The sequence below is a fragment of the Chelonia mydas genome, chromosome 7 (genome assembly GCF_015237465.2).
Source record: "Chelonia mydas isolate rCheMyd1 chromosome 7, rCheMyd1.pri.v2, whole genome shotgun sequence".
Taxonomy (NCBI): domain Eukaryota; kingdom Metazoa; phylum Chordata; order Testudines; family Cheloniidae; genus Chelonia; species Chelonia mydas.
In genome coordinates, this window is record NC_057853.1 from 2,258,108 (window position 1) to 2,281,637 (window position 23,530).

A 23,530-nucleotide genomic window follows, 5' to 3' on the forward strand; every position below is an offset into this window, starting at 1 on the left:
TACAGACAACAAAATAAAATTCAACAAAGACAAATGTAAGGTGCTACACTTAGGGGGAAAAAAACCAAACGCACAAATAAAGAATGGGGGATAACTGGCCTGACAGCAGCACTGCTGAGAAGGATCTGGGAGTTGTGGTAGATCACAACCTCAACATAAATCAAAAATGCAAGGGTGTTGCCAAAAAAAAAAAAAGAAGAAGCAAGTGCAATTTTAGGTTGCATTACCAGAGGCATAGCATGAAAATCACAGGAGTTGACAGTACCACTCTACTCAGCACTGGTTAGGCCTCAGCTGGAGTACGGTGTCCAATTTTGGTCACAAATGTATAGAAAGGATGTAACAAAACAGGAAAAGATCTAGAGCTAAGCGACAAAGATCATCAGAGGGATGGAATGCAAGCCACGTAAGCAAAGGCTGAAGGAACCAGATATGTTTAGTTTGGAGAAGAGGAGATTAAGCGGGTGACATAATAGCAGTCTTCAAATACTTGAAAGGCTTCCATAAAAAAGATGGAGAAAAGTTGATCTCTCTTGCCACAGAGTGCAGACAAGAGGCAGTGGGGTCAAACTACAGCATAGCAGATTTAGACTAAATCCCAAGAAAAGCTTCTTAACTATAAAAACAGTAGGACAACTGAACAGACTGCCTAGGGAGGTCATGGAAGCTCCTTCACTGAAGATTTTCAAGAAGAGGCCAGATAGCCATCTGGATGGTTTAGACACAACAAACCCTGCATCTTGGAAGGAGATTAGAGTGAATGAGCCTTGCTGAACCTTCTAATTCTATGGTTCTATGAGTCTAAGATGGCAAAAAACCCAAACTTATAGCCAAAGTGTTAGGCTACTTTGATTGTTCTTAAGACTGTCAAGAGGTATGTAGCAACAAGAATTTTATAACAATGCAGAGATGGTAATAATAATATTCTCAGTAAATTTTTGGCTTTTCGTAATATATTTTATAAATAAAATATGTTGACAGATACGTGATTCATGATCCACTGGCCCAGACTTGACCCAATGGTTATCAGAATAGCAAAACTATTTTAAGCTTTGTTCCACTAGAAATATTTAAGCTATAAAACTACAGCTGTGACCAATCCAGTTTGCAAGCAGGGATAAAGTGCTAATTTAAGTGGTCATTTATTCTGTTATGGTGACGGAACTGCAAGTGACAACTTTTCCATAGTCAGGTCAAAGCCCTCATTACCTTCTAATTTTAAGCTTCATGTACTTTCTTCCACGGTTTATACTTCAGGTCTTATAAGTCCCCCATAAAACTTACTTTCCAAATTGCTGATGGACTGCCATAGATCTTCCATTTTGCTCCTGGATTCTTGCCTTGAGCACTGAATATTTCAACAAATGGGCCACCCTGTGATAAAATTGTTTAAGGATATGTCACTCTAGCCAGGTGTTGAGCATAGCATCATCATTGAGCACAGTTTGCTAAATCCGAGTAGGTAAGACCAAATGCTCATGAAACAATAGTTAACTCTGGTTAATATAAATATTATTGACCACAGTCAACCACCACCATTTTTTTTTTTTTACACAATCAACAAATGGCACTCTTGACTTCATAGTCTGATTTTACTGTAGCATCAGAGTCCATGCTTCCTTACAACACTACCTTCTTTGGTAAAGGAAATAGGATATATTTTTACCATTGTCCTTTCTTTACATGCAAGCAAAAAAAACCCCACCAAATTCTTAAACATGGCATGTAAAAAATACTAAAAACATGCAAGAGGTGAATGGCTATTATTTTCATGTGTTTTATTTCTGCAACTCACCTGTCTCCGCAGGCTTCCTCCCACTTGAGCATGCGCCCTGTGTTTAGGCTGGTATAATAAAGAATCTTCCACACCTTTTTTTGCTGGATCACCCAAGTGTTTTTATTTACAGTGTTCGTGCAGTTCCCCGATCCCTCAACAGCTAGTGCTCCACAGACCCTCCCCAGGGCCTCCTGGCTTTTGAGGCTTCCTTCTTTGGTAAGGAGACAGCGATACCACCCTCCTGTCTCCTCCCAGGCTAGCCCCCCACGCTGAGGTTTTCCCAGGGCTTTTATAGCCCTCTTGTGCCTCAGCCCAGCTGTCAGTACTTAGCTCAGCATGTTCCTCGGAGCCAGCCCTTGTTAGGGCTTGCAACTGGGCTTCCTGCTGAATACCTGTGCTGTGTCTCTACCCCTGGCCTCCTGGCCAGAGAGCAGGCTGCAGCCAGCATTTTGGCAGGGCCTTAAAGGGGTTTACCCCTGCCCTGCCACATCACCCTAAAAGGATTTTCTGAATAATGCTCATCTAAACAGAAGAATATCTATTAATTTCTAGTAAAGAGATGTAGCCAATGCAGTTGATTTTTGATTTTTCAATATTTCATCCATCATGAATCATAACAGAACTTTACTGACGGTTTCTGAGACGCCACTTTTGCACTTTAACCGAGTTTAGTAATTAAGGGCTCATTTCAGATATTCATAAATTCCAAGGGCACAAAGACCACTGTGATCATCTACGATGACCTCCTGCATAATAGGTGACAGACCTGCCCCCTCCAAATTCCTAGAGCATATATTTTAGAAAAACATCCAATCTTGATTTAAAAACGGTCAGTGATGGAGAATCTACCACGACCCTTGGGAAATTGTTCCAGTGGTTAATAACCCGCATTGTTAAAAATGTACACCTTATTTCCAGTCTGAATGTGTCTAGCTTGAGCTTCCAGCGATTGGACAGATTTTTACACCTTTCTCTGCTAGACTGAAGAGCCCATTATCAATTATTTGCTCTCCATATAGACACTTATAGACTGTAATCAAGTCACCCCTTAACTTTCTCTTTGTTAAACTAAATAGATTTAAGAAGCTCTATAACTATAAGGCAGGTTTTCTAATCCTTTCATCATTCTTGTGACTCCTCTGAACCCTCTCCAATTTATCAACATCCTTGAATTGTGGACACCAGAACTGGACACAGTATTCCAGCGGCTATCACACCAGTGTCAAATACAGAGGCAAAACAAGCCCTACTCAAGATTCCTGTGTTGATGCATCCCAGGATTGCATTAGCCCTTTTGGCCACAGCGTCACATTGGGAGCTCATGTTCATATGATTATGCACCATGATCCTCACCCCCAATCATCTTCAGTCATTGCTTCCCATGATACAGTTCCCCATTCTGTATGTATGGCCTACACTCTTTGTTCCTAGATGTATGCATTTACATTTAGTCATAATATAACACAGATTGTTTGCCTGCACCTAGTTTACCAATTGATCCAGATTTCCTCCATGATGGAGGAAACAAGGAACAAACAAAACCCACTGCACTGGTAACTTGAAGTCAATAGAACTACTCACAGATTAAAGGACTGAACGATCAAGATCTCAGACAGGTACTAAAGTTTTTGAAAAAACAAACTTGGGTGTGTTTGTATCTGATATTATTTGCAAATTAATTATTATTTCTATATTTGCAAATAAGGTTTAAAAAATATTGACCAATTAAACACCTAAGAAGGTTTCAACATCAAGGGTGTTTGCGTTTCAGCTTTGGAAGACATAAATGAAAGGAAGTAAAAAAAATAGCAATTTCTGCTTTACCTGATACTCGTTTCTGAACATTCTTGCAGATATTTCACAGTTCGAAAACAATGTCAGCACCCCAGTGAGTAATAAAGACTTACAGATGCTGCTGAAAATACAAGAGATTTTATTGTTAAACATTATTCCACTAAAAAAGTCTTCCTATAATCAAGTAGGAATCCATGTTTTAAAAGTCAATTAGCACATTTCTAAAATACTGTTCATTACAGCAAACTTGTAACTCTTCAGCATAAAAAGCTACCACAAAGGAATTCAGATTAGAAAACTGATTTATACTGTTGGCATCTCTTGAGCAATGTTTCTTTACACAACCACCATTCAACCTGACCTTCCAGGTAGACCCAGTTAAAATGGCCACTCTATCCCTAGCCTTTATTTTTAAGAAAGGAGGATCCACTTATCTTTTTAAAATCTTCAGAAAGTATATATTTACTCATCAAACCTATCTTCAACATATATTGTTTATTTCTCACTGCTACCAACTGTTGTCTGGAAAAGGTTAAAAATCCATTAAACAAGAGCTTTGACTTTAACACAGAAAAACAGAAATTTATGGAATACAAATAATGGAAACCTCATTTTCAACCAGAGATGTGAGGCAGAGACTTATTCCACAAGTTACTTTTTTAAAAATTTCATCACTCTACGTTCAGGATGGCTAGTGTAAGTATCAAACCAAATGATATGGCAGAGGTGCCTATCTAGAGGCATGCTGAAGCCAATGAGAACGAAGGATGTGTTGCACGTCGGGAGAATCAGGACTATGGTGAATTAAGGGTTTGATTCTGCAAACACCCAAGCACCTCCAAATAGGTGCTGAGTGCCCACTGCCCCCATTGACTTCAGTGGGAACGGAGAGTACCCTGCACTTCTCAAAATATGCTCCGCACCTGCAGGTTTAAGCCCTAAATGCTAATCTAGAACCCAATCCCAGGAGGTGGCAAGTTCCCTCACTGTGGGAGTGGAGAGTACTCACCAACTCACAGGGGCACTGTTGCAGGACTGTGCCTACAGTGTATACCTTTTGGCAATGTCCATTTGTGCTTAAATTCAGAGATGGAATACTTCAGAGAATTAAGATGATCTTGGACATGGTGATATTTCCTTAGATCCTGAAACTGTTCTGTTAGTGGACCAAAATAACATGCCTACCAGCAAACTCAGAGATGCCATCCATGTCTGAGATGTTTAAGCATAATTATGAAAAGAATTAGGGATCTTGGTTGGACCTCTCTCTCCCTCTCCTTCCCCCTACACACAGAAACCAGGCTCTCTCTCTCTCTACCCCCTCCCCTCCAGTCCTTTTGCTATCCATGGACAAGAAGTGGGGGGACTTGGCTCCTTAGTCCTCACCCCTCATTTCATCCCTGACCCCCCACGCCCAAACAGGGAGAAGGGAAAGCTTGGTCCCAGGAATGCTGCCCTCTTATGCCAAATATGGACTTTAATTTCCTTGAACAGTCCCAGGTCTGACCCCCTTCCCAAGATGATCCTCCTCCTCCTCTTCTTCTCCTCCACCACTGCCTCCTCCTGCCCCTTCATGCTCTCCTCTCCCCCAGAATGTGCAATGAAGATCTGACAGGCAGCAAGCTAGAGGCTGCGTGGACACTAATGGACTATGTGACCATACTCTAGGTACTTACAGCATGCCAGCAGGGTCCACACGGGACAAAGTGCAACGTGCAGCCTGTGGCTTGGGAGATGAACCCAGCAGCACTCCAACCCATTCAAAATTGCTGTAGCTTGCCTCCTATCAGACCCTCATTGCAATCTGTGCGTGTGCCATAGAGGTGGTAGAAAATAATGCCCCCCATGGCCATGGCACTCCTTGCTGTGTTTGTCAGACCCAAGTGGTGGCGAGTGACACACAGATTTTTATATACTCTGTATGTGTGCGCATGCTTGAAAAATAGTAGAATAAGCCTGGATTAGTAATTACATGTAAAAATCAGGATTACAGAAAATTAGGGACGGTTAGCATCTCTCCAAATCACACGTACCATTTATCTTAAGAACTAGCTTCACCAAAATATTGATCTTTCAGAACTGAAAAGCATTTAGAAGCTTTACATGTTATAAAATGGTACATAACTCTGGGTGAATTAGTAAATGTATGCCCTGATCTTTCATACACTTATGCACTAGTTGTTCCATGGGTAAAATTACTCACCTACATGTTTGCAGAATCAGGGCCTTAGAGAGCTAACTGATTAATATTTTAATTTTATTGATTCAATACTGTCTACTAGTATTTTGATGAATAGCTTGTATCATACTGTAAACCACACTATTTGTTACAACCAAGTTATTTGTCAGTAAAAGAAACTGAAACGGATAGTGTAACTGGTATAATTATTTAAGAAAGGCACATTAATAACTATATTAAGTAACAATTGACAACCATGAATTAGTCATTTTACAAGTTTGAAAGCAGTATACTATTTCTTTGTTCTATAAATAAAGCAGTCTGGCAGTACATTAACAATTTCTGGAAAATTTTATTGCTCTAATTTTTCTTGTCCTCTATTCAGATCTCATCTTTGCTATTATTCGGGGCTTTTAAACCAGAAGAATGTTCAACATTCCACAAATCATTCCTTAGCCAAGAATACCGTACTTTGAAGCAAATCTTACAGTGACCAACGTGCTGATCCATTGAACCAAAATTCACATGGAAAGCAGGTGGTGAAAGGGCGATAGCACAGGTTATGTCCTCTTACAGTAAGTATTTATAATGTACTTATTACTGTGACCCAGATGTGCAGGCACCCTGTCAGTTTGGGGCTGAGGATTCCATCACCCAAGGGTTTGAGTTGCTGTTGCTGTGTTTTGTTTTTGTCAGACCAAAGCCCTTTTACACAGGCTTGCAGCTTCAAAAGATCAGGACCAGATCGGCCAAGTGTCATTTGGCACTTCTGTCATGCCTTCCAGCATTTCTGGGAAAATGTCACACATAGATATGTAAGGCAGAGAGCCCCTAATAAAAAAAAAATGGTGTAGGGGGAAGTTGCACTAGACTGCAAATCCAAATACCTGGAGTTCTTGTCTCATTTCTTCCATAGAGTGCTGTTAATATTTTTGCTGTTCACCACCCTTACTGATGAACATGGTCTTATGCACCTTGGAACAGAACTCTGGTCTATAATATAAAGGACCCAAATTTCATCCCCTTTGCCATTCTACTTTTCAGAACGAACATGCCAAAGCTAGTTAGCAATGTGGTTGGGTATACTGTCTGCAAGCACAGCTGTAACCAGTAGACCATACTTTGCTCCCAGAGCCAGAATCAGAACCTAGGAATCATTATACTTAGTACTTCACCACTCTCTCACAAATAGAGGTGTAACGCACAGACAAAGTGTCTTCTCCTGCTCTTGGAACTGATCCACATAGAGGATAATAACCTACTTCTGCTACCAGTTAATTTTTTAGCAACTGCTCAAGCGCAAGAGGTCTGTGTCGTAGATCTAAAGTCCTAGTTCAAACTCTGCTGATGTCTCATGCAGAGAAAAATACAGCATGTGATGATTATGAATTTATCTTTTATATATATATATACACATAGATAAATTCATGGAGGATAGGTCCATCAATAGCTATTAGCTAGGATAGGCGGGGATGGTGTCCCTAGCCTCTGTTTGCAAGAAGCTGGGAATGGGCGACAGGGGATGGATCACTTGATGATTGCCTGTTCATTCCCTCTGGGGCACCTGGCATTGGCCACTGTTGGAAGACAGGATACTGGGTTAGATGGACTGTTGGTCTGACCCAGTATGGCTGTTCTTATGTAATTAAAGATTGTATCATGAGGCAGATACACAAGAGGCAGAATTAAGATACCCCAGATAACCCTAATTCTGATGCTTGTCTTTGCAAATTTGATGTTCCTTCACTTCTTTTAAGTCAGCACTTACTGGGGCACCGGAATACCCACTTTTAATGAACTAAAGAGTCTTTCACCTGCAAGCCACCAGTTTAAATCCAGCCTAGCGCTCTGTAGAGCTTGAAAGTTGTTTCTATCTAATGGATATTTGGTGACTACTCTACAAAATGAGGTTGGTGTGTCTCATTTCCAGCTCCTACTTCATAAACTCCCCACTGCACATTCCACTGTCAGACTCAGCTGAGGTTAAGAACTGCAAAGGCCATGGAGATGAGGCTACCCCAGTTGGACCTAGAGGAAGTTTCCCCCATATCCAGGTTAAGGCAAGCTGGAAGGGCAGTGTGGACTGGAAGCTTGCTGTGCAGAGAAACAGAAGATTTCATTTGCTAGGGATGAAACTAATGCCTTTCACCAGTACTAAATCCACACAACTTTTTAAAGCTGAGATTTAGCAATATGCAAATTAGCTCATTACATAATTTGAATAACGTCACATGGAGTTGCCAAAAAAACCTAACAACTGTGCTGGTCCTAATTAATAAATGGAGTCTTGTCACTTACTTCAGTGGAAGTCGGATCACACCCAAATAGAGCAAGCAAACTTGTGTCTGGCCAAACTAGATAAACTCACTCATCTCACACAGCTTTATTATTGCTGTGAACGTATCAATGAAATGATAGTTTTTTCTAAAATATAAATATACAGAGGAACACACTGCAATACATTTTGCTTATATTACCTACTTGTAATATTTTGAGTGCTTGCATTAACTTAATAGAAAAGACTACAATTAATTTTATTTTCTGCATGAGGATTGGTAGCTATTGGAGATACTAAACATAAAATGAATGACAATTTTTTTATAGCGTACATACTATGATAATACTAAGTGGCACATCTGTGAGGCACTAAATGTCATTAGTCTCTAATATCCTGGGACCAACACAGATAGAACTGCACTGCAAACACTAGTGGAACATAAGACTTTCCCAGATTGGTTTCCATACTATAGTCCTATATTGGGCATGACATTCATGCATTGCAAGGATTGAAACGCAACAGTTAATGGAACTGTCTGAGTTATGATAATATATGCTTTAAGCAGAACATTCTAGGAAAATTGAGATTTGCACCTTCTTTCATCCCCACACCTCTCAAAAAAATCTTAATTTTTGGACCGACAAAAATGCTTAAAATCCAGATAGACTAGAGTTTTTGGAAAAACTACAGTATCTTGAAATTTAAAGTCCTCCAGTTTTTAACATTTTTTTTCAAATAAACAAACATCTTTATAGAATGCTGTAAAAAAAGAAGTATTCTCTCATTTTTCAGCCAGGGATCGAAATTCTTATTTTATTGCCCTACAGCATGTACTTTTAGTATAGTGCATCTGTCCAACTGGGGACACAGAATCTGCAGCACCAAAGTCAATGATAAACTATCAGGAAGGCAGTTATAAAATTATGTCACACTATAAGACGTATTCATTTTCCCTACTAGGACTTATTTTACAGTGCTCCTGATCTGTACACTGACTTTTTAAAAAAATCATTAGTTTCACAATTCTTTCCACAGTGTAAAACAAAATACAGCATACTCCCATTTATCTGAATAGCATGGGAGACACGGATTTTATTTGGATATTGATAGTGTAGGAGCCATAGAGCAGTGGGTGGCCTCCCCCAGAGCCAGGGGCTTGTTGTCATCCTCCTCCTCGCAGCCCTGGCTGTGGGTCTCTGCTTTGCCCTATTGAGACCACAGATTCTCCCACCTGCATCTTGCGACTGCAGGGATCAGGTCTCACAGGCCCTATGGCAGTGCAGGGAGCCCTCTGAAGCTCTGCTGTCATGGCCTGGTTCACTCACTCCAACAGGTTTCAGAGTAACAGCCGTGTTAGTCTGTATTCACAAAAAGAAAAGGAGGACTTGTGGCACCTTAGAGACTAACCAATTTATTTGAGCATAAGCTTTCGTGAGCTACAGCTCACTTCATCGGATGCATACTGTGGAAAATACAGAAGATCTTTTTATACACACAAACCATGAAAAAATGGGTGTTTACCACTATAAAAGGTTTTCTCTCCCCCCATCCCACTCTCCTGATGGTAATAGCTTATCTAAAGTGATACACATTGTAAAGAGAGTGATGATAATCAAGTTGGGCCATTTCCAGCAAAAATCCAGGTTTTCTCCCCCCCGTCCCCACAAACCCACTCTCCTGTTGGTAATAGCTTATCTAAAGTGATCACTCTCCTTACAATGTGTATGATAATCAAGGTGGGCCATCTCCAGCACAAATCCAGGGTTTAACAAGAACGTCGGGGGGGGGGGGGGGAATAGGAAAAAACAAGGGGAAATAGGTTACCTTGCATAATGACTTAGCCACTCCCAGTCTCTATTCAAGCCTAAGTTAATTGTATCAAATTTGCAAATGAATTCCAATTCAACAGTTTCTCGCTGGAGTCTGGTTTTGAAGTTTGAAGAGAGTGATCACTTTAGATAAGCTATTACCAGCAGGAGAGTGGGTTTGTGGGGGGAGAGAAAACCTTTTGTAGTGGTAAACACCCATTTTTTCATGGTTTGTGTGTATAAAAAGATCTTCTGTACTTTCCACAGTATGCATCCGATGAAGTGAGCTGTAGCTCACGAAAGCTTATGCTCAAATAAATTGGTTAGTCTCTAAGGTGCCACAAGTCCTCCTTTTCTTTTTTCTACTCACTCCAACGTAACAGTATATACCCTAGGGTCCCTCATTACCTTCATCCACCACCACCATTTTAGATCCAAATATATCTCCATCCAGCACCGCTGGCATTTCCCCTACTATTTACTCTTTATGTCAGAACTTTTGCTACATAATCTTAGTTTTATGATCTGTCACAATTTACGTGCAAGAAATTAATTCCGTATCTCATTGGTAAGGCTGCGAGTCTGTGACCTCCATGATTTCTGCAGCAGGGGTTTGGATATGTGGGTGGGGACTCATACCACAATCCTGTAAACACATATGTACATGCTTAACTCGATTAATATGAGCAGTCCCATTGACTTCCATAGGGGTATTCATAAGAGTAAAGTTATGTGCATGTGTTTGGAAGATTGGGGTTCTAGAATTTCGTAAACATATTTGTTGAAAATATGCTACGAAGTGAATTTGTAGCTAGTACTTTTGACAGGGAAAGGAGACTTCAGTATAAGACTGTTAATACATATAACTCAGCATAACAGTCCTAAAGCTAATGCTGATTTATGATAGGCTGGAACACAACAGAGAAAGCAGTTAATCATAGATGAAAGGTTTTAACATCTTCTAGACAAATGAAGTCTACATACTGAATATTTAAAACTAGGTCCATCACATTGCTATATATTTTCTCAAAATACAAGTTAACATATCAGATGTATATTAATATCCTTTTTTACCCACACCAAGACTATCAATGTTTCAATATAAAAACAAAGTAAAAAATAGTCTTTACAGAAAACTGCAGGATATAACAATGAAACACCTGTTTATTTTATAAGTTAAAGCTATGAACAATTGTTTGCAATACGTTACGTATGAGCTCAAACACCAATACCAATAATAAATGAGTCCCTTTGTCTACAAAGTACTCAAGCTTTCAGATGAGTGCTATTGTACTTTTCAGCAAATGAAACATTTTAATGAACATAGCTTGATGTCATCCATACTGTACAAGTCTAGTAAGTTTAACTGATTACATTTATAGCATCAAAGATTCGTACAAAACCTGGACTCATCGTTAACACTAGGATGAAGCACCAAAGACTAGATAGCAGAGAAGAATCCTGGCACAGGCAACAGCATACAATAGGTTGGGTTGTCACTCCCATCACTGATATGATTTTTAGGAATCATATAAATCCTGCATTTCATAAGCATGGAGCTAGAAACTGCCAACATCCACACACCACTCCTCGTCTGTTTTCAGCATTGTACAGTGCAATACTGAATTAGAGAGGAGCCCAAAGCAAAACCCAGAGCTGAACACCAATTTGGGGGGACAGTTTTGGATCCTCATCCAAATATTATGGCTCGAGTTAATCTCATGTACATACTGGACTTATGCATTTCAATAACAGTTCTTTGAGTTCTTTGGCATGGGGGTGTCATCCCATATTTTAGTTTGTATGTTTTATTCACTTACTAGATAATTATATTTTATATTCATGCCTCCCTCCCCATAAAGGAATAGACATTTTAGACCACTTCTCCACGCATTTCAACAGAGTGATGTTCTGATACACAGCAATGACATTTTAAAGCACCGCCATTGCAGTTAATTGTGACAGGCTGCCATCCTATAAAATACCCCCTTGCAATGGCAAAGCACATACATTTCCATGGCAATACTGAAGAACAGCTGAACTACCTGTCCACCACAGCCTGGCCAGACCCAACGTCAGAGAGGGTTAATATCCCCACCACCACTGCTCATTTGGGGAAATACAGGGGGGCTGGGAGGGGCTCACCTGTGGGGACCATTGCGAGGGCGCAGAGAGGACAGCATCAAGCAAGGTCTCACCTGCAGGGGGGTTTCACCTTGGGGAGTGCATGAGCATCTCACCTGGGGCACTGTATCTGGGAGGGGAAGCATCTCACCTAAGTCTCTCACCTGGGGAGTGTATGAAGGGGATGGGGGTCTCACAAGGGGGAGTGTGTGAGAGAAGCTAGGAAGAATGTCTCCTCTGAGGGAGTGTGTGACAAGGCAAGGGTTCTCACCTGAGGGAGTGTGCATGGGGGGGGCATGCACCACACCTGCGGGGGGGTTCTCACCTGGGCAGCGTGTGAAAGGGGAGAGTGCTTCACCTGCCGGGGGGTCTCATCTGCGGGAGTGTGCATGGAGGCGGGGGGCCGTGCACCGCACCATGGGGGGTTCTCACTTGGCGGGGGGGTGTGTGGTGTGTGAGAGGGGAGAGTGCATCACCTGCCGGGGGTTCGCACTGGGGGGAGTGTGTAACAGGGGAGAGTGCTTCACCTGGGGGAGTGTGCATGGAGGGGGGGCATGCACCACGCCATGAGGGGTTCTCACTTGGCGGGAGTGTGTGTGTGTGTGAGAGGGGACAGTGCTTCACCTGGGGGAGTGTGCGGGGGGGGGGGTTCTCACTTGGTGGGGGGATGTGAGAGGGGAGAGTGCTTCATCTGCGGGGGTTCTCACCTGAGGGAGTGTGTAACAGGGGAGAGTGCTTCACCTGGGGGAGTGTGCGGGGGGAGGCCATGCACAGTACCGTGGGGGGGTTCTCACTTGGCGGCGGGGGAGTGAGAGGGGAGAGCGCTTCACCTGCGGGGGGTTCTCACTTGGTGGGGGGAGGGGGGAGAGAGCTTCACCTGCGGGAGGTTCTCACCTGAGGCAGTGTGTAACAGGGGAGAGTGCTTCACCTGGGGGAGTGTGTGTGTGGGGGGTATGCACCGCACCGTGGGGGGTTCCCTCTCACTCCCCCCTGCCAAGTGAGGAGAGTGCTTCACCTGTGGGGGGTTCTCACTTGGCGGGGGAGGGGTGTGAGGGGGGGGAGTGCTGCACCTGCAGGGGGTTCTTGCTTGGCGGGGGAGGGGTGTGATATGGGAGAGTGCTTCACCTGCGGGGGGTTCTCACTTGGCGGGGGGGGCGAGAGGGGAGGGCGCTTCACCTGCAGGGGGGTTCTCACTTGGCGGGGGGGGCGAGAGGGGAGAGCACTTCACCTGCGGGGGGTTCTCACTTGGCGGGGGGGGGGGGGGGGAGAGTGCTTAACCTGCGGGGGGTTCTCACTTGGCGGGGGGGGGAGAGTGCTTCACCTGCGGGAGTTCTCCCTTGGTGGGGGAGGGCGAGAGGGGAGAGCGCTTCACCTGCAGAGGGGTTCTCACTTGGCGGGGGGGGGGGGGAGAGGGGAGAGCGCTTCACCTGCGGGGGGGTTCTCACTTGGCGGGGGGGGAGAGGGGAGAGCGCTTCACCTGCGGGGTGGGGGGGGGGGGGGGTTCCTCACTTGGCGGGGGGGGGGAGAGGGGAGAGCGCTTCACCTGTGGGGGGGGTTCTCACTTGGCGGGGGCGGGGGAGAGTGCTTCACCTGCGGGGGGGGCTCTCACTTGGCGGGGGGGCGAGAGAGGAGAGCGCTTCACCTGTGGGGGGGGCTCTCACTTGGCAGGGGGGGCGAGAGGGGAGGGCGCTTCACCTGCGGGGGGGGCTCTCACTTGGCGGGGGGGGCGAGAGAGGAGAGCGCTTCACCTGCGGGGGGGGGTTTTCTCACTTGGCGGGGGGGGTGAGGGGGGAGAGCGCTTCACCTGCGGGGGGGGTTTTCTCACTTGGCGGGGGGGTCGAGGGGGGAGAGCGCTTCACCTGCGGGGGGGCTCTCACTTGGCGGGGGGGGCGAGGGGGGAGAGCGCTTCACCTGCGGGGGGGGCTCTCACTTGGCGGGGGGGGTGAGGGGGGAGAGCGCTTCACCTGCGGGGGGGGTTTTCTCACTTGGCGGGGGGGTCGAGGAGGGAGAGAGCTTCACCTGCGGGGGGGCTCTCACTTGGCGGGGGGGGCGAGGGGGGAGAGCGCTTCACCTGCGGGGGGGCTCTCACTTGGCGGGGGGGGGGGAAGGGGGAGAGTGCTTCACCTGCGGGGGGGGCTCTCACTTGGCGGGGGGGCGAGAGAGGAGAGCGCTTCACCTGCGGGGGGGGGTTTCTCACTTGGCGGGGGGGTCGAGGGGGGAGAGAGCTTCACCTGCGGGGGGGGGGGGTTCCTCACTTGGCGGGGGGGCGAGAGGGGAGAGCGCTTCACCTACGGGGGGGTTCTCACTTGGCGGCGGGGGGGGGGGGTTCTCACCAGGAGGAGTGTGCGGGGGGGCGGGGCCCCTCACCTGCGGGGCTCGCCTCTCACCTGGGGGAATCCGCGCCCACGGCGGAGCTCACACGCTGCGCCTGCGCCTCCCGAGGCCCGGGCTCCGCGCGGCGACGGGGGTGGGCGGAGCTTGCGGCCGCTCGCGCCCGCCCGCCCGTTTGCAATGGCGACGTGCGGAGACGCGTGCCGGGGGCGGGGGCGGGGGCGGAGACGCGTGGCGGGGGCGGGGTGATCGCCGAGTTACCGATAGGCCCCAGCACCATCCCCCCCCGACAGGCCAGGAGAGCGGGAACTGCTGGCCCTCCGCCTCATCCCTGGCTCGCCCCGCAAGCAGCGCCCCACCCCGCTGCGAGGCGGCTGCGCTCCCCCGCTGCCGGGCACAGCCGAGGGCGGGAGGGGCCGGGCGGTGGCCCCGCGCTCGCTGCGCGCCGCTGAGGGAAGGGCGGCGGGGAGCGGGCTGGGCGCGCTGCGGGGCTGCCGAGGGTGGGGCCGTGGAGGAGGCGGGCCGGGAAAGGGGAGCCTAGCGGGGAGGCCCAGCACGGGGAGACTGCAGCCGTTCCCCCCCCCCCGCCTTCCCGACCCCGCATTACCCCCCACCCGTGGCCGGCGCGGGCTGGCTGCAGGGGAGGGGGAGAGCCTGGGGTGGGAGTCCCCAGGCTGGGGGCGGACTTGGCCCTGGTGACCCGGGGGCGGTTGGGAGCAGGCGCCCCTCAGCGGGGCCTCGTGCCCCCGTGTGGCGGGGCGGCCTGGGGGGGCCCGGCCGCACCTCCCGAACGCTGCCTGGGCCCGCGCGCAAGGCCCGGGGCGCGGGGGTGTCCGCGAACCGCTCGCCCGCTCCTGAGCCGGGCTCCCCACGGGCTTTGCCGCGTGCGCTGGGCTGTGGCGAGCCGGAGGGCGACTGTCGGGTCGCGGGTTTCCAAGCGAGCTGTAGCTCGGGAAAACTTATGCTCAAGTAAATTGGTTAGTCTCTGAGGTGCCACAAGTCCTCCTTTTCCTTTTGTAAATTTGATTCCGGTTTTAGTCCGACGTTCTTGTAATGATAGTTCATTTGATAGCACCGTTTATTCCTAAAGGTTTATTGCCTTTTCATAGGAATATAATTTCAGTCTTTTTTCTTTAACGTATATAGGATCATTCTTACTGAGAGGAGTATTCAGAATTCAGTAACCCATCCCTGGTTAAAAGAAAAGGAGGACTTGTGGCACCTTAGAGACTAACCAATTTATTTGAGCATAAGCTTTCGTGAGCTACAGCTCACTTCATCGGATGCTTTCAGTGGAAATGCATCCGATGATTAAATTTAATCAACCCTGGTTGATTATTAAATTTAATCCTTAAAGTTCCACAGCTTCCTAGTAGGGTAGAATTATAGTATAGTCCGGGTAGGGAGAGGGGAAGAGTTAAATCAGTTATGAAACCTGTCTGGCTGTCTCATGTTACCTTGGGATTTTAGAAGACATGGTATCCTGTGCTGTATTACCACATAATAGATTGTATTGATCAGAGTTTGTTGGGTACTAAAGAACAGAAGAACAGCCTTACTGGGTCCAACTAATGGTCCATCTAGCCCAGTATCCTGTCTTCCGACAGCCACCAGTGCCAGGTGCTTCAGAGGGAATGAACAGAACAGGCAATTATTGCATGAGCCATCGCATGTCGTTCATTCCCAGTTTCTGTCAGTCAGCGGCTAGGGATACTCAGAGCATGGGGTTGCATCCCTAACCATCTTGGCTAATAGCCATCGCTGCGACCTATCCTGCATGAACTTACCTAATTCTTTTTTGAACCTAGTTATACTTCTGGTCTTCACAACATCTGGCAATGAGTTTAACTGGGTGACTGTGTTGTGTGAAGAAGTACTTCCTTTTGTTTGTTTTAAACCTGCTGCCTCTTAATTTAATTGGGGGACTCTTGGTTCTTCTGTTATATGAAGGGGTAAATAACACTTCTGTACTCACTTTCTCCATACCATTAATTATTTTATAAACCTCTCTCATATCTCCTTACAGTGATCTTTTTTCCAGTTTGAAAAGTCCCATTCTTTTTAATCTCTCCTCATCCGGAAGCTGTTCCACACTCTTAATCATTTTTGTTGCCCTTTGCTGTACCTTTTCCAATTCTGATATTTTGAGAAGTTAAGGACAACCTTAATGGTAAAATTGGTACAGTTTATTAAATAACAAAAATAGTTTACAGAGTTAAGACTAAAGAGAGAAGATGTTAGCTTCCAAAGAAGGGTGAAAGAACTGTTAGGCTTTTTTGGGGAGACAACAGATGGTAGTGGAACTCTGTAGTTTAAGCTAAAGTGACGTTAAATTCATTTCACACAGCTCTGTCGAAAGAGTCTGAAGCTTATGTGACAGGAAGGCAGGGCCTGAAGTTCTGAAAAATTCCACAAAAAGCTAAGACTTGGGCAGAAAAGCCTAAGGTTAATCAGATAAGTGTAGCAAGCAGCTGTGATGTGGGGAAGCAGCTATGTGCCTGTTCAGGACAAAACTGACCAATAGGCCTTTTGCCAACCGCAATGAGTGATGATTAAATGGAGACACTGGGAGAGGGAAACATTACAATTTAATTATGTATTTATTTAGATTTCTACCAGTTTGTACCAAAAAGGCACCTAACCTTTGCTCTAGGCACCTTGTGACTCACAAATTACAGTTAATCAATGTAAAAACCAGAAAGTAACCAACCATCATAAAACTTAGCCCCAGTGTAGACTAAATAGCTTGTCATGCTTCTGAGGTGTGATTGGTAGCAATATATTTATAATGACTGCTATAGAATTTCTTATTAGTTCAATAGCCATCTTCACCTGTCTTAGACCACTGTTTTCTTTTTCTTTAACTGCTCACTTTACTGCTATATTTGAATTGTTTAAATATTGCATGGTTACTAATTCATGACAATGATGTATAAACATCAGGATTGGAAATTAGGCCACTATACAGTATACATTGACTAGAACTTCTAAAAAGGGTGTGTTTAGCTTTTCGTAAGTGCTTGACTAATAATTTTTTTAGGAAAAATGTGAATTTGTCTCTTACCTTCTGGTACACTTCTACTATGCTCTAAACTTAACCCAATTCACTTCACAACCTGTTTCAATGAACACACGTTTTTCACCTTAATATATCATAGGAAACACCAACATATGGACTCCCCTTCCTGATGGAAAGATCCCAAGCACAATATGGGGTTAGTTCTCCTGTCTTTTGAATTAAAATACAAATGTAAGCTGCATTATGTTGGGAACTGAATTGACTTAATTTAGATTATTCAGTGTGCTACAGAATATTTGATATGTGATATTAAAACCAGGCTTCTTTAAAGGCCCCCCCCCCCCCATGGATATATCATGGCTCAATATCCATGGGAATATTACTGTAATTTTCTTCACCCACTCCTGACTCGGACTTATTTGAGAGCATCAGTTAGGCTTGGAGCAGCCTGCCTGTTAATGTATGCCAAGTGGCCTCCCCTGCTGTGTAAAGCTCCATTTCAGCTGTAATGACAATTTGTCAACTTGTTCTGTACTGCGTTGTTTTGAATTGGCCCTACCTGTGCCTTTTCAGACTGTCATCTCTTCCAGTTTGGGATTCCCTTATCTGACTGTTGCAATTTATCTCCTGTAAAAGGCTGTGTACACTTATATTGCACCATAACTAATAAATAGTAATCCTAATGACAAAGTAAGAAAGCATCTTGTCACCCTACAGGAGGTCCCAAAGCTCTGTGCTATCATTCCAGATTTACTGAGTCACTGGCTAGAGCAGAGTTAGAAGAGAGAGAGGGATTATGAGTTATAGTGGAAACTGCAAACTTCCTTTGAAGTAGTAAGTAAAGAGAAATACCATCTGTGAATGGATTGAGTTATTCTTTCTGGCTGTTAATATATTTTTTACAAAATCAAGAGTCATATCATGTCTCTTCTCATCACATAATAAAATCACAGACATGTAGGGCTGCATGAGACCACAAGAGGTCATCTAGTCCCGCTCCCTGTGCTGAGGCAGGACCAACTATACCTAGACCATCCTTGATAGGTGTTTGTGGAATTCCCATCACTGGAGGTTTAGACAACCTACCTTGGAAACATTTTCCAGTGCATAACTATCCTTCTAGTTTTTCAAATATCTAACCTAAATCTCCCTTGCTGCAGATTAAGCCTATTACTTCTTGTCCTACCTTCAGTGGGCATGGAGCACAATTGATCACAGTCTTCTTTTGAAGAGCCCTTAACGTATTTGAAGACTTATCAGATCCTCTCTTAGTCTTCTTTTCTCAAAAGTAAACACACCCAGTCTTTTTTTTAACCTTTCCTCATAGGTGTGGTTTTCTAATTTTTTTTATCATTTTTGTTGCTCTCCTCTAAGCACTCTCCAGTTTGTCCTCATTTTTTTTAAAGTGTGGGCCCAAAGCTGAACATAATAGTCTATCTAAGGCGGTAGTTGCCAACCCGTCGATCCTGGAGCCTCTGCCATTCGACAGTGATCTCCGGGCAGCTAAAAGTCCAGCGGTGCAGCAGGGCTCCTGCCTGCCTGCCGTGGCCTCACGCTGCTCCCAGAAGTGGCTGGCTGCTGGCACATCTCTGCAGCCCCTGGGGTGGGGAGGGGAGAGGCAGCTCCGCACCTTGCCCCCAGCACCGTTTGCGGGTAGCGGGCAGTGCAGGAGACCTGCTGCCCCGCTGCCCCACTCCCCTTGCCAGGGGCCACAGAGATGTGCCAGCAGCCAGCCGCTTCCAGGAACGGCATGAGGCCAGGGCAGGCAGGCAGCCTGCCTGAGCCCTGATGCGCCACCGGCCGGGAGCTGTCTGTGGTAAGCGCCTCCCTCCTGCACCCCAATCCCCTGCACCAGCCCAGAGCCCCCTCCTACACCAAACTCCTTCCCAGACCCCTCACCCTCTCCTGCACCTCAGTCACCTGCCCCAAGCTCAGCCAATGCACACCCCACATTTGAGAATGCTACACTGATTTGTGACCATCCCTGGAGGATTTTGGATCTATAAACCACAAATGACACTAATAAAATCTAAAATTCATGAAATGTCCAGTGGATTCTATGAGATTAGGTGCACTGTGCCCATATGACCCCTGCAACCAAACTCCCTCCCAGAGCTTGCACCCTTTACTCCTGCACCCCAATCTTCTGCCCCAGGCTCAGCCCAGAGCCCCCTCTCACACCCTTGGCCCCAGCCCAGAGCCTGCACCCCCTCTTGCACACCTGCTCCAGCCCGGTGAAAGTGAGTGAAGGGTCGGGGGGAGAGTGATGGAGGGAGGGGGGAATGGAGTGAGTGGGGCGAGGCCTTGGGGAAGGGGCAGGGTAGATCCTGGGTTGACGTTAAATTCAGAAAGTGATCTTGTATGTGAAAAGGTTGGAGACGACTGATCTAAGGCCTTACCAATGCCAAGCAGAGTGGGACAGTTACCTCCTGTGTCTTACATGTGACACTGTTAATACACCCCAGAATATTAATCTTTTTTACAACTGCATTACATTGTTGACTCTCATTCAGTGTGATCTGCTATAACTTCACATCCTTTTCGCAACAATACTGCCTTGTTAGTTATTCCCATTTTCTATTGTGCATTTGACTTTTTTCTTCCTTAGTGTAGTACATTGCACTTGTCTCTGTTGAATTTAATCACATTGTTTTCAGACCAGTTCTTCAATTTGTCATGACTATTTTGGATTCTAATCCTACCTTTCAAAGTGCTTGCAACGCCTCTCAGCTTGGTGTGACCCACAAATTTTATAAGCATACTCTCCATCCCACAATCCAAGTCATTAATATTGAATAGTACTGGATACAAGACTGACCTCTGGGGAACTCCACTACATGCCCCCCCCTTCCAGTTTGATAGTAAACCATTGATGATTATTCTGAGTACAGTCCTTTAACCACTTTTGCATCCACCTTATAGTAATTTCATCTACACCACATTTCCCTAGTGTGCTTATGAAAGTGTCATGTGGAACTATGTCAAAAGCCTTTCTAAAAAAAAATCAAGATAAATCACGTCTACGGCTCTCCTATCCGGTGGGCCAGTAACCCTGTCAAAAAGGGAAATTAGGTTTGTTTGGTAAGATTTGTTCTTTACAAATCCATATTGGCTATTGTTTATCACCCGTTTATCCTATAGGTGGTTTCAAATTGATTAATAATTTGTTCCAGTATCTTTCCAGGTATGGAAGTTAGGCTGACTGGTCTATAATTCTCTGGGTCCTCTTTGTTCCCCTTTTTAAAGATAAGTACTGTTTGACTTTCTTGAGTCCTCTGGGACCTCACCTATCCTCCATGAGTTCATAGAATCCTAGAATATCAGGGTTGGAAGGGACCTCAGGAGGTCATCTAGTCCAACCCCCTGCTCAAAGCAGGACCAATCTCCAACTAAATCATCCCAGCCAGGGCTTTGTCAAGCCTGACCTTAAAAACCTCTAAGGAAGGAGATTCCACCACCTCCCTAGGTAACGCATTCCAGTGTTTCACCACCCTCCTAGTGAAAAAGTTTTTCCTAATATCCAACCTAAACCTCCCCCACTGCAACTTGAGACCATTACTCCTTGTTCTGTCATCAGCTACCACTGAGAACTGTCTAGATCCATCCTCTTTGGAACCCCCTTTCAGGTAGTTGAAAGCAGCTATCAAATCCCCCCTCATTCTTCTCTTCTGCAGACTAAACATTCCCAGTTCCCTCAGCCTCTCCTCATAAGTCATGTGTTCCAGTCCCCTAATCATTTTTGTTGTCCTCCGCTGGACGTTTTCCAATTTTTCCACATCCTTCTTGGAGGGTGGGGCCCAAAACTGGACACAGTACTGCAGATGAGGCATCACCAATGTCAAATAGAGGGGAACGATCACGTCCCTTGCTCTGCTGGCAATGCCCCTTCTTATACATCCCAAAATGCCATTGGTCTTCTTGGCAACAAGGGCACACTGTTGACTCATATCTAGCTTCTCGTCCACTGTAACCCCTAGGTCCTTTTCCGCAGAACTGCTGCCTATCCTTTCGGTCCCTAATCTGTAACGGTGCATGGGATTCTTTCGTCCTAAGTGCAGGACTCTGCACTTGTCCTTGTTGAACCTCATCCGATTTCTTTTGGCCCAATCCTCTAATTTGTCTAGGTCCCCCTGTATCCTATCCCTACCCTCCCAGTTTAGTGTCATCTGCAAACTTGCTGAGGGTGCAATCCACACCATCCTCCAGATCATTAATGAAGATAATGAATAAAACCGGCCCCAGGACCGACCCTTGGGGCACTCCACTTGATACCGGCTGCCAACTAGACATGGAGCCATTGATCACTACCCGTTGAGCCCGACAATCTAGCCAGCTTTCTATCCACCTTATAGTCCATTCATCCAGCCCATACTTCTTTAACTTGCTGGCAAGACTACTGTGAGAGACCATGTCAAAAGCTTTGCTAAAGTCAAGGAATAACACGTCCACTGCTTTCCCCTCATCCACAGAGCCAGTTATCTCATCATAGAAGGCAATTAGATTAGTCAGGCATGACTTGCCCTTGGTGAATCCTTGCTGACTGTTCCTGATCACTTTCCTCTCCTCTAAGTGCTTCAGAATTGTTTCCTTGAGGACCTGCTCCAGGATTTTTCCAGGGACTGAGGTGAGGCTGGCTGGCCTGTAGTTCCCCGGATCCTCCTCCTTCCCTTTTTTAAAGATGGGCACTACATTAACCTTTTTTCAGTCGTCCGGGACCTCCCCCGATCGCCATGAGTTTTCAAAGATAATGGCCAATGGCTCTGCAATCACATCCGCCAACTCCTTTAGCACTCTCGGATGCAGCGCATCTGGCCCCGTGGACTTGTGTTCATCCAGCTTTTCTAAATAGTCCTGAACCACTTCTTTCTCCACAGAGGGCTGGTCACCTCCTCCCTGTGCTGTGCTGCCCAGTGCAGTAGTCTGGGAGCTGAGCTTGTTCATGAAGACAGAGGCAAAAAAAGCATTGAGTACATTAGCTTTTTCCACATCCTCTGTCACTAGGTTGCTTCCCTCATTCAGTAAGGGGCCCACACTTTCCTTGACTTCCTTCTTGTTGCTAACATACCTGAAGAAACCCTTCTTGTTACTCTTAACATCTCTTGCTAGCTGCAACTCCAGGTGTGATTTGGCCTTCCTGATTTCACTCTTGCATGCCTGAGCAATATTTTTATACTCTTCCCTGGTCATTTGTCCAATCTTCCACTTCTTGTAAGCTTCTTTTTTGTGTTTAAGATCAGCAAGGATTTCACTGTTAAGCCAAGCTGGTCGCCTGCCATATTTACTGTTCTTTCTACACATCGGGATGGTTTGTCCCTGTAACCTCAATAAGGATTCTTTAAAATACAGCCAGCTCTCCTGGACTCCTTTCCCCCTCATGTTATTCTCCCAGGGGATCCTGCCCATCAGTTCCCTGAGGGAGTCAAAGTCTGCTTTTTTGAAGTCCAGGGTCTGTATTCTGCTGCTCTCCTTTCTTCCTTGTGTCAGGATCCTGAACTCGACCATCTCATGGTCACTGCCTCCCAGGTTCCCATCCACTTTTGCTTCCTCTACTAATTCTTCCCGGTTTGTGAGCAGCAGGTCAAGAAGAGCTCTGCCCCAGTTGCTCACAGTTTGTTAAAATCTACTTTTTTGAAGTCCATTGCTTCTCTCCTTCCATTCCTTAGAACAGGGGTGGGCAAACTTTTTGGGAGGGCCACATCTGAGTATGGAAATTGTATGGCGGGCCATGAATGCTCACGAAATTGGGGGCTGGGGATGCGGGCTCTGGGGTGGGGCTGGGGATGAGGGGTTGGGAGTGCAGGAGGGTGCTCCGGGCTGGGACCGAGGGGTTCAGAGAGCAGGAGGGGGATCAGGGATGGGGCATGGAAGAGGGTCAGGGGGCAGGGTCTGGGCAGCGCTTACCTCAAGCCGCTCCCAGAAACAGCGGCATGTCCCCCCTCTGGCTCTTACGTGGAGGTGCGGCCAGGCGGCTCTGCGCGCTGTCTTGTCCGCAGGCGCTGCCCCTGCAGCTCCCATTGGCTGCAGTTCCCAGCCAATGGGAGCTGCGGGGGCAGCGCTTGGGGAAGGGGCAGCGTGCAGAGCCCCCTGCCTGCTTCTATGTGTAGGAGCCAGAGAGAGGACATGCCACTGCGTCTGGGAGCAATGTGGAGCGGGACAAGCCCCGGACCCCGCTTCCTGGCAGGAGCTCGAGGGTTGAATTAAAATGTCTGGATGGACAGAT

At 46.3% G+C, this 23,530-nt stretch overlaps 1 protein-coding gene across 34 annotated transcripts in view; it reads right to left on the reverse strand.

Moving 5' to 3' along the window:
* The window catches only part of CFAP20DC (CFAP20 domain containing), a 167,205-nt gene extending 152,528 nt beyond the window's left edge, over window positions 1-14,677 (reverse strand). For 9 of the 34 annotated variants that reach the window (XM_043550785.1, XM_043550781.1, XM_043550782.1 and 6 more), the window contains exons 1-3: window positions 14,328-14,479; window positions 3,602-3,692; window positions 1,285-1,374 (exon numbers count right to left, since the gene is read on the reverse strand). In XM_043550785.1, coding sequence (XP_043406720.1) covers window positions 1,285-1,374; window positions 3,602-3,622 — 111 coding nt within the window. In that variant the 5' untranslated portion in view covers window positions 3,623-3,692; window positions 14,328-14,479. Of the gene's footprint in view, window positions 1-1,284; window positions 1,375-3,601; window positions 3,693-11,981; window positions 12,091-14,293 lie in introns of those variants that run through there. The other 25 variants (XM_043550773.1, XM_043550783.1, XM_043550772.1 and 22 more) reach the window with 18 other exon arrangements.
* Between the last annotated feature and the right edge of the window lie 8,853 nt (window positions 14,678-23,530).